The 21254-nt window shown below is 33.7% G+C and overlaps 1 protein-coding gene across 1 annotated transcript in view; it reads right to left on the bottom strand.

Annotated features, from left to right (window-relative positions):
- Nucleotides 1–11960: 11960 nt before the first annotated feature.
- Nucleotides 11961–21254, bottom strand: part of LOC149478149 (coiled-coil domain-containing protein 63-like) — a 34067-nt gene continuing 24773 nt past the window's right edge. The window contains exons 10-12 of the mRNA XM_089709650.1: nt 13386–13518; nt 12364–12494; nt 11961–12156 (exon numbers count right to left, since the gene is read on the bottom strand). Of these exons, the coding sequence (XP_089565776.1) occupies nt 11961–12156; nt 12364–12494; nt 13386–13518 (460 nt within the window). The remainder of the gene's footprint in view (nt 12157–12363; nt 12495–13385; nt 13519–21254) is intronic.

The following is a 21254-nucleotide window of genomic DNA, read 5'->3' as shown; positions in this document are numbered from 1 at the left end:
ACATCCAAAAACGATTTGAGTAATAAGTTCATGTTTTGACTCCGAAATTAGATTAACAGTTTAGGTACTTATTAATTGATTAATTGTTCCTTTACCTCAGGAATAGAGATAATATTCAGGAAATAGCCTTATAATAAGTACCTAAGTGACTTGCAATATATTAACATACCGCTTGCGGTTTGGCTAAACATACTAACAAACACACTACATGATGATATATGTGATGTACCTATCTACTTAAATAACTCGTATCAACGTTGTTCGGGTAAATAACAAATAGTAATTAAAAATAATAACCCCTTAAATCAATAAGTACAATATTTAATATTTTGTTTCTGAATACCATTTAAGCGATAATTAATAAAAAGAAAAACCTCGATCAGAGGCGGGATTCGAACTCACGTTGTTTTGCCTAACTAGTAACTAGCAACGCCTTCCCTCTCAGCCACCAGTGAATCCAACTCAGCGAACAAAATAAAATAAAAAGTTCAATAGTTTTAGGTCCTTATTATCTACAATAATACATGCAAACTGCCTTATACCCAAACTTAACCTCTTTATATTAAAGAAAACCTCGATCAGAGGCGGGATTCGAACTCACGTTGTTTTGCCTAACTAGTAACTAGCAACGCCTTCCCTCTCAGCCACCAGTGAATCCAACTCAGCGAACAAAATAAAATAAAAAGTTCAATAGTTTTAGGTCCTTATTATCTACAATAATACATGCAAACTGCCTTATACCCAAACTTAACCTCTTTATATTAAAGACTAGCTGCTCCGCGCGGTTTCACCCCCGTGGCTCCACCCCTGTTGGACATAGCGTGATGATATATAGCCTATAACCTTCCTCGATAAATGGGCTATCTAACACCGAAAGAATTTTTCAAATCGGACCAGTAGTTCCCGAGATTAGCGCGTTCAAACAAACAAACTCTTCAGCTTTATAATATTATATTAAATATTAAAGATAATCTACCTATCTCTTTACTATTATTTTATAAGTCCTCTGCGTGATTAAGCAAACCCAAAAATTATAACCCGATACCTGAATATATAGCGACATATAAAATTCTCGTGTCACAATGTTAGTCTGCATACTCCTCCGAAACGGGTGGACCGATTCTCATGAAATTTTCTGTGCATATCGGGTAAGTCTGAGAATCGGCCAACATCTATTTTTCATATGTACCACGGGCGAAGCCGGGGCGGGCCGCTAGTATTAGTATAGATCTAATATAATACCTATATTAATTTCCTTTAACGCGTAGAAAAATAAATACCTACCCATATAGTTCCCGTCCCCATGGAAATTCTACGATAAAAAAATATGTAATAATAAAAATAAAAATTTCAATCAAATCGGTTCAAAGGTTTAGGCGTGAAGAAGAGAGAAACAGACAGACCCACACGGTTCCTTTCGCACTTATAATAATATAAGTGGCGAAATATAGGATAATTAATTTTGCAATTATATAGTGTCATAGAAGTAGATATTTATAAGTATTACTAGCTTTCCGCCTGCGGCTTCGCCCGCGTTTTCAAAAAAAAAACCCGCATAGTTCCCGTTCCCGTGGGATTTCCGGGATAAAACCTAGCCTATGTCACTCAGAAATGATGTAGCTTTCAAACAGTGAAAGAATTTTTCAAATCTGCCAAGTAGTTTCGGAGCCTATTCAATTCATACAAACAAACAAACAAAAAATCAAACCTTTCCTCTTTATAATATTTGTATAGATAACATGATATAGAAAGATCTAGAACAAAAGTATTCTCTAACTCGAAGAATCGTAAAACAAAGTAGGTATCGAATTAGAAAGATACTTTGTAAATTAAAGTTATTAACAGAATGCTGGAGTAGTAAAATTCTTAGATTGCGTCAGTTATTAGGTTAAGATCCGTAATGGTCGTGATTTCATTTATTAAAATTGATATCCTTTATTAAAATTTATATTCTTTGGCGCAATTTCCCTTTTAGGAGTTTAGTTAACTAGGAAATTGGGAATTTAGGTGTTTGGATGAATTCAGTTTCTATGGGTTATTTACCAAAATATTCAATCGTTTCTTTTGACCCATCTATTATGAATTACAAGAAAAAAATAATAAGAAGTACGTAACTACCTTACTGATGAGTGATGATACCTACTGATTATATAATTTATATTTTTATCGTTCATTGCCTGCTTAAATCAATAGAGCGGTTCTGTAAAAAAATAACAAACGCACATTGTTTCTTTTGTACTTAAACTAACCTTTGCACTCAATTAATAAAGATACTCATGTAAAAAATGTTTAAACCATAGTTTAAACCGAACAATAGATGAAATAATTAAGTAATGCCAATCGCCATATTATTCATAATCATATTTCCATTGCCATCACGAACGAGTGCTTGTCATTCAATAATTTAACTAAAAATAAGCCCGCGAAAAGAATCTGTCTCTAAAAATTTAAAATGGCCGGAATTCAAAATGGCGACCCAATTCCGACGGATAGAGGAAAATATCCATCAATAAACATTAGGCTAATTTAATTATTCGCAAATTACATTTATAACGTTACGCAAAACGAGCCGAGGCCCGAGAGGTCACTTATCATAACATTTTTGGGACGAAAACTTTCGTTCTTACCTAACTCTAAGTGGGTCTTCTGTTTTAAGTGTCTCGGATTGTCTAATATATTTTTTATTGGTTTTTATTAATTCAACATTATTATCAAGCTGTGGCAAACGGCTTCGCCTCCGTTGCCAAATTAAATTAACAGATAGTGCCAATTTAAGTATCTCTAATCCCAAAAATAACCCCAGTGCTTTGTAAGAGATTTTCTATGCACATTTATAACATGTAAAACTCAATCTCAAACATTTATTTACTCAATTAGACTTCTTCTAGAAGCACTTTTGAATCGTCATAACATATTTTAACATTTACCACCACCGAAAGCAGTATATAGAAAAACCGGCAAGCTCTTAATAACTCTAAGACAAAAATAATTTAAACATGAAATTTATAAAATATCCCAAATTATCCAAAATCGCGAACACCCTTTCGACAAGTACCCTCAAAGAAATTAAGATTAAAAAAGTTAGTGCACCGTCATAGTGACAATACATTTTAGGGATTACGAAGCAATTCCTAGTTGACCTAATTGTTAATTAGACGCAGCTGCTCTAAAAACTGTTTAAGTTTAGTCTGTAGGTACTTAGTGTACCTGTCTTCATTGGCCACCTGTACCCTACTTTTTAAGCTAAAAATGTTAAAAATATGTGCAATAAATTATAACGGCCTGAACGGGTGAGAGCGTAGATTTATACCTACTCTTACAATGTAAGGCAAAATAATAACTTCCAAGTACTTGATAAAGCAAGACAGAAGACTGTTTAGTTATAACTCTTATGCCTTAACAGTTACCAATAATGATGGACATTATACTGTAGATAAGTATTCAAAATCGTTAATGTCTAACCAAATCTTATGTAGTAATAAATTGATTGACTTATCTTGCTGACTGTACATAACCGAAACGCGACTTCAAGATTTCATGCACCGTCTGCTGTAAAAGTAAATCATTAAACTTGTGTTGCTGTGTGTTGTGTTACTGTTTATAAGTATATATATAATAAATTATAATACATATATAAAAAGTTAATATAATAAGTTTCCAAGCATATTTAAGTATACAGAATATTGTACCGCGCGTAGGCATCCCGCATCCTATTATTAACGCGTAAAAAATGTCATCTTTCGTGGCGCGTTTTAAATCAGTGCTACGTTGCTGACTGTACATAACTCAAAAACTCAGTCCCATTGTACAATCGCGTTCAAAATTAACTCATTCAAGTGACTTGAACTTTAATTATGCGTTTCCAACTATCTGCATAATCCATTCTATCATGTGACGTGAAATGTCTTATCCAATTGCCGACTTCTTGGCGAACTCGTTTTTCGAGTTAAAGTAATTGGGTGTCTTGTGCACTATTTTATTAATCTTTATTGCTTGGAAGTTACAATTTTAGTGAATTTCTTAGTCGCGCTCGCTGTTTTCGAGGTGTTAACTGCAAAATTAATAGGGTCTTTGAAGCTTTCGTTTTAGAAGAGATTATATTCGAAATGTATGTTATTTTATTTATGTTGTAACGTTGTAAGTAGTTGTTTATTATGTTTATGTTATAGGATATATCAAATAATTTCAATTGATTATCTATTATTAACGAAACGAGCGTACCTGGGACGGCCATCTGGACGCCGTCCGGTTGGCCGTCCTAGGTACCGCTGGAAAGACGAAATCGCCAAAGACCTGCGCACCCTCCAAATCGAGAACTGGCAAGAGATGGCGCAGGATAGAGTAAAATGGAGGCTCTTATTGTCGGAGGCCAAGACTCACTTTGGGTCCCTGCGCCACTCCAGTAAGTAAGTAAGTAAGTATCTATTATTAACAATTCCGAATAAGGTTATTAATGTTAACGTATTGTAGGTTACTAGTATTTTACAGCACTTAAAAATCGATTCAGATTTCCATACATTTACATATCATAAAATTGTCCCATAGAACAGAGGATTTGCTTATAATTAATGCAAAAGTATGTTTAAAAATCCAAGACCGTAACGCCAAAGACTCTCCTACCCTTTTATATTATACGGTAGCTACAGTTCAGGGCAATTATCGACCTTTCAACATTGAGATAATATTACTACGTATGGAGGAGACACCACGAACAAAATCTGTGCGCCATTTTTTTGCTCTAACTAAGTTTTAAAAATTATTATCTAGTTAGGTACTTACCGATGAAAGTTATTCCTTTGCACTTTTCCGTATTATTTGTGCAATATCGTAACACACACGAAGGCATATTTGATGCATTTCACTTTAAAACCATAAAAAAACCTGTTGAGCGGTTTTTTTATGGTACATAAGTGATATAGGCGGTGTCGTCTCCATATGTATATCTCAATGCCTTTCAAGTAAAAAACTCGAAAATCAACAAAATAACTTTGAAACGAGTTACCTCCCTTGTCCCGGACTGCCTCAGGGGATATTTAAATTGGACCATGTATGTGAAGGATCCCCGTAGGTATGTTCATGGAATTTGATTTGCCCCGGATTATTAAAAAACTTCTGACGAGTTGCAAGACAATTGTTTTTGGTTGACAGTTTATGAATTGTTGGCATTTGTTAAAGTTATATTAATAATTATACGTTTGTTATTATTTAAAGGAAGGCAATTATGTATTCTAATATATAAATAAAAATGTTATTACATTCATAAGTGTTTAAGTTTAACATTAAGGGTGCTTTTCTACCATAGATACGTTACGCTACTACGAACTATGCTACGTTGCTGTGGATGCGTTTGTTATTCACCAATCATATTCATCAATGTAATATCATAGCATTGGTGGAAAAAGATCACATAGTTTCGAAGAATAGCTGCATAACACATCTCTGGTGGGAATGCACCTTAACTATAGGACTTCTTCAGGTTTGTATGCTAATACAGTAAAACACATGTAATAAACTGTAGATATAAATGTAGAAACTACATAGGTATATAAAATACGCCTACACATTGTATTAAAGCAGACCACATTACGATTTACTCGTACTATGACGAGCAAATCAAACCACTATTTCAATAATCAGAACCATTATCCGCAAATCTAATAAATTCTACTATCTAGGAATAGGTAACACATATTTTGAATTAATCAATACAAGCTAATTACACGGTTGCGGTCGTTACTATATTGGCCATTTGCGCGTGATAAATCGAAACTATTTGTGGTTTTCTTTAAATATTCACAGTACAATATGTTCGGAGAAAAATAGTTTAACATATGTAGGAGGGAATTTGTAACAATTGTCCGTGGTTAATAGTAATTACATGGTAAATAATTCGTTTTAGATACTTTCAGTTCGTGTGTAAAACTTTAACCACAGAATATACAGGGTGTCCCAAAAAGTAGTGATATACTGAAGCTGGGAGGTAGAGGACCAAGAGGGCTATCCGAATAACCCCCATGTGTGTTATGCGATTTTTCGTATTTTCGGAGTTATTACATTTTTTTCAATTTTTCATCTATCGCTGAGTACGATGAGATTTTTATTTATGGTGACGTGAATTATTGCGCTAGATGCTTGATTTTTTTTGTGTGCTAAGCTGAAAGATAGACCAATTTAGTATGGTAACATTTACTATCGTTAGATCTTCGAATGGAATAAAAAAAAGAATTAAATGCCAAGAAAGATAAAATTACCCAGTATGTTCATAACTTCAAGGGCCCATAAAAAAATAAAATCACATAAAAAAGGTTTTCCATTTGGTTTTTAAAAACTTGCTGTATTGATCTGGTAGCTACCCTAAAAATTTCATTTTATTATTCTGAAGGCTTCAATCGAAAATTTGAAATCTAGATGTGGTAAGTGCAAAATTTTTATTAACATGATGATCATTAAAACCAATAAATAGGTGTTTAATTACCAGAATTTTTTTAAAATAGCCCCGCTCTTGCTCAATGCAAGTGCGACATCACCGTAAAAAGTTGTCTTTTAAATGTCTGAATGCTCTTTTATCATTTTTAATGGTTTCTTCTGCTACTATGAATTTCCGGGTTATTTCGTCCAAATTGTGGCAGTCTCTCGTCTTTGTAGTATCCCCACGGAAAAAATTCAATAGGGTTTATGTCCGGAGACCGTGGAGGCCAGGCTAAAGGGCAAAAATACCCTGAAAGATGGATTGGTTGTTGCAGCCTGCGCATGCGCCGGTGACGCCTGCTTTAAAGCCTGGCCTCCACGGTCCCTCGACCTAAACCCCATTGATTTGTTTCAATGGGGATACTAAAAAGACCTCGGCTACTTGAGAGAATGCCACAATTTGGACGAAATAACCCGGAAATTCATAGTAGCAGAAGAATCCATTAAAAATGATAAAAGAGCATTCAGACATTTAAAAGACAACTTTTTACAGCGATGTCGCACTTGCATTGAGCAACAGCGGGGCTATTTAAAAAAAAAAACTGGTAATTAAACACCTATTTATTGGTTTTAATGATCATCATGTTAATAAAAATTTTGCACTTACCACATCTAGATTTCAATTTTTCGATTGAAACCTTCAGAATAATAAAATGAAATTTTTAGGGTAGCTACCTGATCGATAGAGCAAGTTTTTAAAAGCCAAATGGAAAACCTTTTTTATGTGATTTTATTTTTTTATGGGCCCTTGAAGTTATGAACATACTGGGTAATTTTATCTTTCTTGGCATTTAATTCTTTTTTTTATTCCATTCGAAGATCTAACGATAGTAAATGTTACCATACTGAATTGGCCTATCTTTCAGCTTAGCACACAAAAAAAATCAAGCATCTAGCGCAATAATTCACGTCACCATAAATAAAAATCTCATCGTACTCGGCGATAGATGAAAAATTGAAAAAAATGTAATAACTCCGAAAATACGAAAAATCGCATAACACACATGGGGGTGATTCGGATAGCCCTCTTGGTCCTCTACCTCCCAGCTTCCGTTCATCACTACTTTTTGGGACACCCTGTATAATAGTAATACGCTTTAACACATTACTTGTTTTATGTTGTGCGTATGAATAGGCATTATTTGTAATAATAGTATGGGGTAAATGTTGAAATATCAAATTACATTTATTTTCGCAAGTCCAGCTTTTAAAAACACGGAAAGAATTATAGAGCCATGTAGAGACAAAGCTGACATGTACATTGTACAGTGGGCACAAGTCCTTTAAAATACTCCTAGAGGTAGATACTTATTGAGATATTACAACATACAAGATGAAGGCAATCTACATAGTATAAAACAAAGTCCCTTTGTATGCTTAAATCTTCAAAAATACGCAACGGATTTTGATGCGGTTTTTATTAATAGATAGAGTGATTCAAGAGGAAGGTTTTAGTATTCAATTTATTTTCCGCCGCGGGCGGAAAGCTAGTCATCTATATTTTCTGTCACATATTGAGTATTTTGACCAGATATTTTTAGTGCTTTTCATAGATTTCTCTCTCAGGCTTTAAAATGGCGATTTTTATTACTGTACAAAGATTTACAACAAAATGAACGTACCTGAACTTGATATAAGCCAACCCTGACCTTTATCATCTAATAAATAACTGGACGCGTGTCCACACTACGAAGTACTACGATATATAGCTATATATATAGAAGATATATAGCTTTAACCTTAATTATATCGATGGCCGTGAAATAAAAAGGTACAGAGGTTAGGTTCCTTTTAGAATGTTCGAGACATTGGGATAAAACGAATTCAAGAATTGGCATTCGTGCAATGTATAAAGCTTGCATTTCCTTTTTGTATTAGGATTGCCTGATAGAGATCGCTAGCTAGCGATAAGCCCGCTATTCTCAAATTTTTAAGTTTTGGTAAGTGCTTTTTTATTATGCAAGCAAGATTTTACGTTCTTTGTTTCAAAAAGGCAAATAATATGTAGGAATATTTAAAAGAGCAATAATTATGATGGTTCTTGTAGTTGACTCTATGCGTATTATTAAAGTTTATATTGATGCAAAAGATTGAGTTTAAATTATTTATTATATTTAAGGAATAATTTAAATAATAATTTCATAACTTATTTTAGCTAAAATGTGTTTTATTTACTAACAAGCTGTGTAGCAAACTGTATTGTTCTAATGAAATAGCCAACTGCATATTGTTTTATGTTTCTTTGATCTAAACACAACTCTTATCAATTGTGTTAAGATAGATAATCGCTTGCAATATTATATAGGTTACTATAACGTTCTTTATCATGGAAAAATATTACATTGTTCTTCAATAAGTATTTAATGGTCGATTTATTCTTTGTATCAAAGCAGAGAGCTCTTAAGCATTGAATAGACTAGTGGTTGTAGATAGCATCTCGACTTAAAGAAAGCGGTCGTACGGAAAAATATGTGCATTTTTCCGTTCAATAGATGTTACTAGCGTGAAATATAGTGTTAAACAGTAAAAATGAATTAGTTGAATATAGAGCATATATGCGAGATTTTCGATACTTACTAATAAGGATGGATTTTTGGGTTGGTTTATACCGTTTGCGGGTTTGAAAATTGTTTCAACACTAAATAAAATAAATGTGTTTACAGATCAACGCGGCCGGTTCTGAAGCAACAAGCTAGTATTTAAATTAATACTTAGTACTATCATAATTTTTAAGTATTTTCATAATTAGTTGCTATTAAAAAATTAAACGTCAGCATCTAAAATTTCTTCTATGTAACTTCCACCTGTGTATATAACATTGTACATTACCAAATATCTAGAAATAGTTTTAAAAAGTTCAATGTCATGAAACAGAATTCAGACACGTAGTTAGGTACATTCACAACATAATATGTAATAATGGAATATATTTTTTTCCATCGGTTTCTGTTGTAATGTTAACAAGAAATGAGTTATTTTACAACATTTCTGCAACAAGCGCGCCATCTATCAATATTTTTGTAATGTAAATAGCTAAATGGCTACGCAAACAAATGGGCGCTAGAGGTAAGAGGAGCGATTTTATCTCTTTTATTTAAAACTTTAAGCATTTGCATATCTTAAAAAAAAACCTGTAAAATATTATGCCTGTATTATAGTGTGTATACTTTAAAGTTATTTGAAAGAATAATAAGGAAAATAACGCAATTTAATTAAAATATTACCAACCTAGTTACTTCTAATTTAATATTTTGACAACCTTTGTAAATTTTTGTGACATCCTACACAATAAACAGTTTGTGACAATAATTATAATGAAACAGATAAATATAACAGTTTTGTGATAACTATATAAATTACGAGCACTAAAATTATCAAAGCCAACCATTATAAATTTAAAATCTATTTATCATTCTCTTTTGTTGTTTTTTTCATATTATGGTAAAATACATTCAATTCATCGCTTCGCTTATCGCTTTGCTTATCGTTTCGCTTATCGCTTCACTTATCGCTTCGCCTATCGCTTCGCCTATCGCTTCGCCTATCGCTTCACTTATCGCTTCGCTACTCGCTTCGCTTCTCGCTTCGCGTATCACTGGTCTCCTACGGAAGTAGTCGCGCGATGTCTACAGGATATCCGCTTCGCACGACGCTCCCATTAGCTGTGCCAACTTTTGTATTTAACATTATTTGAGCTTTTAAATTCTATGTTAGGGCTTGTTCGTATGTAATGGTGGTTTGTGAATAATTCTTAGCAGTGTAGATAGATTTTGACGAGGGTGTTATAAGATAAGTGTGTATAGGAATGTGAGTGGTACATAATTAAAAAAAAAAATTGTTGCACGTTTATTTTTAGTTTACTTTTCTTCTTCTTTTGGAGTGAAACTTCTTTAGGCGCGTTGAGAGTACAATTTTATTTCAAGGTCGAGTCATGATTATACCGTCACGTCATGGAGTAAGGCGACGATATTGGTATCTTTGAATCTTGCAATAGAAGTTTCGCTTCTGACACGTGTGCTCGGGACACATGCTCTTTTTTGTATTGTATTTATATTATGGTCTTGACACACACATGACATAAATGTTCTACAATGTGTAAAAATGTTTAATTTGGAAAACAAACTTAATAATTCAAACCTTTAATCGATACGACTATGCTTCTATAACTATAACATACTAGATAAATAAAACCATGAGAGCTCAGTTAAGCCTCCGGGAATAAAAATAATATCGCGCTAACTGTACGGATGTTCGAGCGAATATTTTTGTTGCAACGGTTAAGTTAGCGCATTCGTCAATCAATCTATGACGATATTGTTTTATAGACTTGTATTTTTACATAAATAAAAGGATGGAATTCGGAAATAATTTATAACTTATAAATATATTTTACTCTACTTCTATTTCATCGTTTCAATTTAATTTAAATAATAGAATGACGTTTCAAAAGTGCTTCTCGAAGAAGTCGAATGGAATAAACAAATGTTTGAGTTTGAATTTGATATTAGTTTTCATGCGATTAAGAAGGCTTTTTCTCATAAACACTACTGATTTATTGTAAATTTAATATAGATAGGTATTTGTATTGACTATTTTTGTATACCATTTTCAGAGCAAATAAATAAAAAAAAACTTGAAAGCTCCCAAGTTACATAAGATGAACTTTTGTTTTTACTGACAAATCAAGCTTTAACATTGACTATATATATGTATATTATAGTAAGATCTCTTACTAACTAATTTTTACTGATGTAGACCGCAAACTACGCATGTAAACTTAAATCAAGTTTAGTTCAAATAATTGACGAAATTTACCTTTTAAACTCAAAAGGAGCGTTCATATATAAACTGGAAGCTAGAACAAAGCAAAGACTTGTTACAATTTGACAAAGCTGCTGCCTTTTAAATCTACACCAGGGGGAATGCGTCATTGTTTTATTTTTTATTTTTTTACTTCGCAAACACTGCTAGTTGTTAACTATACTGTTGAAATGTTCCTAAAAGTTTACTTTACAGTCGCCGTTTTGCGTTGTGTAGGTGATTTTAGTTTTTTGTGAAAATGTGTATGATTGTTGCCGTGTGCTTGGTGGAAATGGGTAATATTGCTTTGTAAACGAATTTTCTAAAATGGTTGGTTGTAGTTAAGTAATTCTGTTTGCTGTTTTTAAAGGAATTTTTGGGTACAATAATCATGCTTAACATGACTTAAAATAACGTATCCGTAGACTCAAAGCGGGGGTTGAAAAATAAAACACACAACTAACAACAAAATATTTATTTCCAATAAAAAACATTACGTATAACAATCAAAATATTTCTATAGTAATCACCGGTCATTGCTATGCTAATCTAACAGTCTATATCGGCATTACCTCCGTTTTGATAAAAATCATCAAACCATCAAAAACTTTGCCATTTCCATAAAAAACACCATAATTGAATTTAGTCTAGTAGCACAGAATACATAATAGTAGCTAAACGCTACTAGAAGTTTAATTCTGCATATACCGCCTAGCCAAGATAACTCTGCTCTGCGGCACTCGGCATTCCGTCAACTGGTGTACACGGTCACTTCTCTCAAAGGCTGGGTCCTCACATAGGTTCCTGAGGGCGTCTCGTACTTGGGTATCGTTGAATGGCAGTTCTAGGGTATCTGTGACGCGGGAAAGCCAGCGGGCTTCTATGCAACTGTGAGGAAAATTATGTTTAGAAGTAAGAAGGAATGTATTTGTAGTGGTAAATGGTTAAATCTATGCTTAATTGATTCGAAAGTGCTTCTAGAAGAAGTTAAATTTAAAAGATAAATGTTTAAATTTAAAATAGACCAAATTAGCTATATTTGGGCAAATTATAATTTATACTATATATCTATAGTAGTAGGATATAACATATTACGCAGGACAAGGGTTAGCTGGAACCAATAGGTTGATGGGGGTCGCAGACCAACAAATCGGGGGTTGGGGGTGGATAGTATAATTCTTCAGCCTGGAAGCACTTTTGTCACCTCTCTTCGTCATGTGACGTTCCTGTAATAATTGTTTATTTGCTTTTATGTGATGTTTTGATGATTAGGTAATAGTAAATAGGCTTTAAATGGCATGTACACATTTAAAACTATTGAAAAAAATAGTTTATAAAAATAAAGACTTCTATTTATTTACAGGAGGTTGTAAAATTTTTACATACACATAATATATAAATATAAAATTTACATTTTAAAGAAACGAAAATGCCTAGTTTCACTGCCTTTCTACTTTTTCAAGTGCAAGTTTCATCAAAAACTGTTTAGTAGTGAAATAAAAGAAAGACCTGTTAAATATTTATATACCTTTAGTTACTCGTATGTAACAAATTTATTTTATTGGGGCGTAAAGGAATGTAATTTGAGACGTTAGGTTCCTAATTTGTAGGGCAAGTGGTCAATTAAACCCAATCTCTGAATGTATCGTTTATTCCTATCCTATTATCTTACTTTTTATACATAATTTAGTATTTATAAAAGCAATGTACACAAACAAGAGATTTTATGTCAAATTTTAACTCAAGTGTATGTGAGAAGTTTAATTCAGATTTTAGAGACACATAAATAAGTAAATAAATATTTCAGGACAATTTTCACACACGGCACGATCTGATCCCATACTAAGCTTTCGCTTGTGTTATGGAAACCAAATGGCTGATAAACATTCATATATAATTTTAAATAAATACTTACTTATATCTAGATAACATAAGGCAAATGTTGCACTTTTATTTTGATTTTTATTATAAAAAGTAAAAACTGCGACCGGTTTCGTTAAAAAGTGGAACAGGTCAATTGTTGTGTGTATTTAAAAAAATAATTATAAAATGCAGTTTTATCAAGATAAGTAAAGAGAATGCTTGTGATAAAAATGTATAATAAGGACATTACTAACATAGTAGTACGTAATTTGGATATATTCCCGTATCTTCTCAGCAATGAGACGGAAGGTCAGGTCGAGCTGATGCAGTGAAGGCTGCTTATCACCTAGGAGGTTCGCGAAGGGTTCCATGCTGCAGTCCAGGGTCCTGCAAAGAATTTATAGTGAAGTAGTTTTTTAGAGATAAGATATTTAACATGATTAAAAGAGCAACTTTACAGTTTATTGGCTCTTCTCTATTTGAAACTGTTTTCTGAACTGGTGGTAAATCTATGTTATCAAATGTTAGAGCTTGTGTTTGAGAAAGGAAAGATGTACACGCTAAATTTATTTTAGATTAGGTACTGTATATTTTTGGTATTTTATTTCAAAGTTACGTAGTTGCACATTATGGTTATGGCATATAAATGGCGTTTTTACTTAGCTTATTCCATTATACAAGAATAACATATATAGATATAAGACATTATTACTTTTTAAACTCTTGAGGTGCTTCTTCTTAAAAGTGGATATTAAAGTTTTAAGGTATCCGTATCTCATGAGATAGAAAAAAGATATGACGTGAAGCGGAAGTGAAAAATTATATTACGAAGTTTTATTGTGCTATGTCATCTTAATTATATTAAATCCTTCAAACCGGCCACATTTGAAATCAAGTTTATATTATTAACAACTAGCGGTCCACCCCGGCTTCGCCCGTGGTACATATTTACGTTTTCTCTACATAAGAACCATCCTCGTACTTCAAGGAATATAATAAAAAAAGAATTATCGAAATCGGTTCAGCCGTTCTCGAGTTATGCGCTTACCAACACATTTTGCGATTCATTTTTATATATAAGAAGATGGAAAAATAGTTTTTCTGCTACACGTGTAAAAGATGGTAAACTAAGCTCAAAATGTATTCTGGAATGAAAATAGTTTTCAAATAGATTTATTGATACCGCTGTTGTAAGCCAAGTAACGCCCCTCACTTGATTTCAAAGGAATTTCAAGTTGATTTATTTCTTGAACGGATTTCAATTATTATTTCGTTTAAATAAATAAAATTATGTAAGCTTTAATCTATTTAAGCTGTGCAGTTACTGGTCTATTTAGGTTTTTGTTTTAATTCGTTAATTGTTAAAATTTTAAATAATAACTTTTTTTATCTTGTAAGCTTTATAAGTCATTTACTGCTTAAGTTCTGCAAAAGGCTCATATTACGGTTTAATACCCGACCCCTCACTCAACCTACCCACCCACTCAACCTAACAATTCATTAACTCAACCCACCCACTCATTCTACCCACTCACTCATTCTACCCATCCACTCATACTACCCACCCACTCATTCTACCCACTCACTCATTCTACCCACTCACTCATTCTACCCACTCACTCATTCTACCCACTCACACATTCTACCCACTCACACATTCTACCCACTCACTCATTCTACCCACCCACTCACTCTACCCATCCATTCATACTACCCACCCACTCATTCTACCCACTCACTCATTCTACCCACTCACTCATTCTACCCACTCACTCATTCTACCCACCCACTCACTCTACCCATCCACTCATACTACCCACCCACTCATTCTACCCACTCACTCATTCTACCCACTCACTCATTCTACCCACCCACTCACTCTACCCATCCACTCATACAACCCACCCACTCATTCTACCCACTCACTCATTCTACCCACTCACTCATTCTACCCATTCACTCATTCTACCCACTCACTCATTCTACCCACTCACACATTCTACCCACTCACTCATTCTACCCACCCACTCACTCTACCCATCCACTCATACAACCCACCCACTCATTCTACCCACTCACTCATTCTACCCACCCACTCACTCTACCCATCCACTCATACTACCCACCCACTCATTCTACCCACTCACTCATTCTACCCACTCACTCATTCTACCCACTCACACATTCTACCCACTCACTCATTCTACCCACCCACTCACTCTACCCACCCACTCATTCTACCCACTCACTCATTCTACCCACTCACACATTCTACCCACTCACTCATTCTACCCACCCACTCACTCAACCTACCCACTTATGCTAAATCCACGTTGTTAGAAGTCTCATATTGACTGCTTACATTGAGCAATTATTACTATTTTCTACGTATTCGCTCAAATCTCAATGACCTATTTCATGAAAAATTTCAAACACCGCATGATCTGATCCCATACTAAGCTTTCGGTGTTATGGAGACGGCTGATAAACATACATATTTATTTAATTTTAAATAAATACTTATATAGATATTTAACACGTCTGGGTGTACACAGAGCAAATATCAATGTTCATCACACAATTATATGTTAGAGCGTATTTGTATCACGTAACTAATTTAATACTGATATAATATTTCTTAGACATCTTGACTCGACCAAAGTCGGTACAAGAATGACTCGCAACTGCAAAGTGCAGACGACCGTTATCTAGACACGCGGCAGCGTGTCAAGCCAAGTTCAAGCGAAGAGAACTGGCGAGCAGCGGCCGTGTGTATATTTACACGAACCATTTCGAGCCACTTTTCACCCCCTTATAACTCGAAAACTAATTAAGTTAAATAAACCAAATTTGGTACATATCAAGAGGACCTCGAGATAAACAAGAACCTTAAATTTCATAAATATAGATTAAACAGTTGCGTAGATATTAATGTCCAAAAATCGCAATTTTTAAGACTGACTGACTTATAGACATATACAAAACCTAACCCACTTCCAGATGACCTAGAAAGTTCAAATTTTGTAATCAACTAGGTTATTGTGAGTGTACAAAGGAAAAAATCAGAAAATACTGAATTTATCTGTATTTAATTTTTTTTTCAATGACATTAATTTTGTTTGTATGGAAAAATGGAAAAGTTTATAAAAATAGAAAATATTATATTCACCATAATAGTGTTAAAATATAGATCAAAACTAATCAGTGGCAGAAAAAAAAATTGAAATCCATCAATAAATGACTGAGATATAGATTATTGAAGTTTACATATTTTAGCGCGAAACATCTGTGGATTCGATGCGCCTCTGACATCACACTCACTCGCGCTAGTATCGCTAGGGCAGATTACTTCGATTGCATGATTTCTTCCGTCACGTCATGGAGTAAGGCGACGATTCTTCTACGACGATCTTTGCATCTTGCCAAAGAAGTTTTACTTCTGACACGTGTGCTCGGCACACACGCTTTTTTCAAACTTTGCCCTTTTTATCTGGAACGGCTGGACCGATTTTGATAGGACTTGCACTGAAAGATAGTAGATGTAACCAAGTAAGAATCTAGATACTAAACTTAGGCAATAGCCTGAACAGTTATACAAAAGTTTTTAAATAATATATTTTTATTGTTAATTAATACCTATTCTTCATCTTGACGTGTGTAAGATTAATTAATGCAATATAATTATTAACAATTAGTGTATTATTATTAATATATTACTAATTAATAAATGTTTATTGATTGCTTATGTTTGTGGATTTTTAATAAATAATTCACAAAAAAACATCTTTGTTTCTCTTAACTCCTGGGATAGATTTTGACGCGCTTTGATTTACACACATTTTAAATTTTAAATATGGAACTCGCCGCTCGCCGCGTACCTAGTTACGCGGCACTCGCGGCTTAAAGAAGTATGCGTGAAACTTTGATTATATTAATCAAAGGCGTTAAATTCACACTGGCTGTTTAGAAAATCATGTCATTTCTTAAATTAGTTTTATTACATAAAACTCTTTACAGCTGAAAGCAGCATTTTCTACTCATTAATCAGATCAAAACAACACTACTTTCCGAGTAGGAGAAATGAAAAATCATATTTCACCTCTATTACATCTTGTATGTAGAAACATGTAAGAACAACATTACCAATACTTAGCTTCGTTTTGTAGCGATTATTTGTCTGTTTTAAAAAATACCATAATAATAACATAAGCTGGGAGTACCTCCACGCGGTGAAGGCGGTAACAGTTCAATAATGGCTAAAACTCCCGTTTTTCTTATAACTTATAATAGATAGATGCCTTCGGGCTTATGTTATTTTGTGGTTTACGTATAACTATTTGGAAGTAGCCTACCCGGTAACGCAGGGGAGCAGCCAACTAGTTTCTATACATCTTCGCAGTTCAGGTACACGTGATTCTAAATTCATAAAATAAAATTGAAAAATGAGTCGTACAATCGAATTATTGGTGGGTGACACACAAGTGTTACACCAAATAATTCAAATGCCTCCCGATGGCAGCTGCTTATTTCATTCGCTGGCATTTTCTTTGTTTGAATGTTCTGACATACAACAATCTATTAGGTTGCGTGAGTCTATAGTTGAGTATGTTTCTCGTAATTGGGAAGACTTAGCAGTCTACACCTGCACCCAAAACGGCGAACCTTACCACTCTGTAGAGGAATATCGAGCAAGTATGCTTTGCTCGAGTACTTATGGGGCGGTTTCAGAATTAAAGGCTGCAGGGGATTTATATCCTATAAGAATAGAAGTGTATCAGGACGGTGTTCTTCGTGGTGTGTTCGGCGATGAGAATCGTCCTGTTAAGCGATTACTTTTTTCAGGGGATCTTTCGTCGGGTCATTTTGACGTTTGTATTCCAGTCGAACAGGACTCTAATATACTTGTTATGAATGATTCTTTAGAGGATAACGAGAATATAACCAACAACAATAAAAAACAAAGGGGCCGTCCTCCAAAGAGGAAACAAGGTCGCCCGAAAACATCTAGCAAATCGCGTGCGGATCAACAACGTGAAGCTTATCAACGTTATAAACAAGCGCATCCAGAGGTAATCAAAAGTGCTAAAAAACGGTATGCAGACAAGCGTCCAGAGTCTATTAAAAGAGCAGTACAACGTTACACGAACAATAACCCCGAGGTACATCGGAAAGCCGTTAAACTTTACACTAAAAATAATCCTGAAGTAAACAAAACAACCTCACAAAGGTACACACAAAAAAATCCACATATTAAAAGAAAATCTTTGACATTATATAATGCAAAGAAAAAGTTGTCGTATTCCAGTGAAAATGACGTCATAAAAAAACTAACTGACAAAATTGGAAAACAGAAAAGATTGGAAGCTGAAAAAACTGTAAAATGGGTTCTTGAGCGCCGCAAAAGTATATTAGATAATTACTTTAAAGTTTTAGATCGCATTCAAAATAAAATTAAGATAAGTATAGAAAAATTTGAGAGTCATTCATCTGCCACTATACTAGATAAATTCACTATTCTTGCCGGGGAATCTAGACACTTAACCACTCAAGAACCGTACTTTTATGAAAGTTCATATAAAATTGTCGGCTCGGAAGTAATTATACCAATAAATGATGAGGGCGAAGCTGACATGTTTACTTTACAGAATGAAAAAAATAATGTATCTTGGTCATGTAATCCTAAACAATGTTTATTAGATGAAACAGTTTTACAGAATTTATTGAACGTTTTTAAATATTTGATTTCAAAGTCAGCCATAGATGTTTTCAATTTAATATCTAAACAAAGTCAAGAATATTTAAGTCATTTTAAAATACTTTGTAATATTAAAACTCATTTCCCTAAAATACGAACACTTGTAAGGGAGCTCTATCAGTTAAGATCTTATTGCATAAATATAAATTCAATAGACTATGACTTGAACTCTGTCAATGTAAATAAATTATTTGAGTTAGGAGTTCCTTTCAACATCAAAAATGCCCATTTTGAAGTTAATATGAGTCAAAGTGAATTAAACGAAGACTTAATATTAGATAAATACAATCGTGCTTATAATAACTTAAAAAAAAAATGTGATGATGTACCAATACATCATTGCATATCGTGCCATAGACTTCTTTGTTTACGTGACTTATCAGCTATCAATAAATTAAGAAATCCAATCCAAAGTGACTTGTGGCAAAGATTACAACATTTCAATGAAACTTTTCATATTGAACCAAGTCCTTTTATATGTCATTTATGTTTAAAAAAAATCAGAGCTAACGATTTGCCTCCTAATTCTATACTTAATAGTTTATATTACAGCTGCGTGCCTAAACAATTAAGTGAACTTAATAACTATGAAAAAATGTTAATTCAAAGAGCCAAGGCTTTTCAAGTAGTTACTAGCTTGATTCCAGTAGGAAATAAAAATATACCCAACAGGGAAAAGATAAAAAAAGTTAAAGGAAGAACTTTTCATTTACCATTACCTACAGAAACTACTTTAAACAAATTACCAAAACCTGAGGAGCCTTTAAACCTGAACCAAGAAATTTTTATACTCGTGCGAAGCTGCCCTACTAAAACTAAAATCATATGGCAAGACTTAGTAGATATCAATAAGATATACAGTGCATTAAACTATTTAAAACAAAATAACATTCATTATAGAAACATAATCCTTCCGCAGAATTCAGCTAATTTATTAGACAATCTAAACCAAAATATGACCTACGATATAGAACCAATTGATCATGAAAAAGAACTACAAAATCAGCCCGCCATTCTCACTCAGATAACCGAAGATCACGAAGATATTTATGAACAATATACAATCTACCCTCTTCACGAAAATAGAAAAAATAGTGCAGCGTCTGCTCTATATCAAATGCTGAAAGTCAATGGTCCACCTATAGATAGCCGCAATAAGGATATAGATACTTTATGTTTTCCTGATTTGTTCAATGAGGGTAAATATGGTCAATTTTATGATCGCGAAAAAAAAATTATAAGCGCAGAATTCATAAAATCTCGTTTAACTTCAAAAGACTCACGTTTTCGACTTAACCAGCAATACTTGTTTTTCTTACTGAATGACGCTAATTTAAGACAATTGAATGCAGGCATATTTTATAAATTAAATGTTACTAATGTAAACAAAAAACTGACAGCTCAACATTATTTACAGATGATAGAGAAAGGCGAGCTTGAAGGAGACCTGATGGCTATATTCAGTAGATTACGAAATACCGAACAATTCTGGAAAAAACCCAGAAGCGATGTTATATGCATGACTCGTCATTACGGACCGGCTACTTGGTTTTTAACAATCAGTCCCTCTGAATGGAGGTGGACGGAGCTGGGGGATTATATTAAACTAATCAATGGACCAGATGCAAAAAGCAAAAGTACCAGTGAGTTAGTAGCAATGGATCCAGTTTCAGCGTCACGATTTATTGACATAAAATTCAAATCAATGTTAGAGTTTCTAACATCACCTGAGGCACCTTTAGGTGAAATTGAACATTATTTCTGGCGCCGTGAATACCAATCGAGAGGTTTACAGCATTTCCATTTAATGCTTTGGGTAAAAAATGCTCCATTACTGCAAGATTCATCATTTGAAGAAGTGGCAAAGTTTATTAATAAATACGTTACGTGTTCTATACCAGATAAAAATCTGTCACCAATATTATACGATCGTGTTACTAATTATCAGACGCATACACATAACTCATACTGTTTACGAAAGAAAAAAATAAAATCTAGTTTTACAACTGTATGCAGATTTGGATTTCCTCGGCCAGTAACTGAATCTCTAACCATTAAGAGTGTGGCAGAATCAATAGCGGCTAGAAAAACTTTAACATCTAATAGACTTTACAATATACCTCGCAAAGATGAATCTCGTTACATTAACGACTACAATCCAGCAATCCTTTTGGCTTGGAACGGCAACATGGATTTACAGTATGTTGGAGAAAAAACGGCTGTACTAAATTATTATATCACCAAATACACAACTAAGAGTGAAAAAAGTCATGCAGTAGATACTTTTGACAACATAAATTCTACCAAATCTCTTGTTAGTAGACTTTATAATGTTGGTCTCAGAGCACTCAATAACAGAGAATGTGGT

This window comes from Colias philodice, chromosome 23 (assembly GCF_061535455.1).
Source record: "Colias philodice isolate Cphi_HAF_F1 chromosome 23, ilColPhil1 Martin Lab GWU primary, whole genome shotgun sequence".
NCBI classification, from domain to species: Eukaryota; Metazoa; Arthropoda; class Insecta; order Lepidoptera; family Pieridae; genus Colias; species Colias philodice.
Note: the sequence above shows the minus strand (reverse complement) of the source record. Positions and strands in the feature narration are given on the sequence as shown.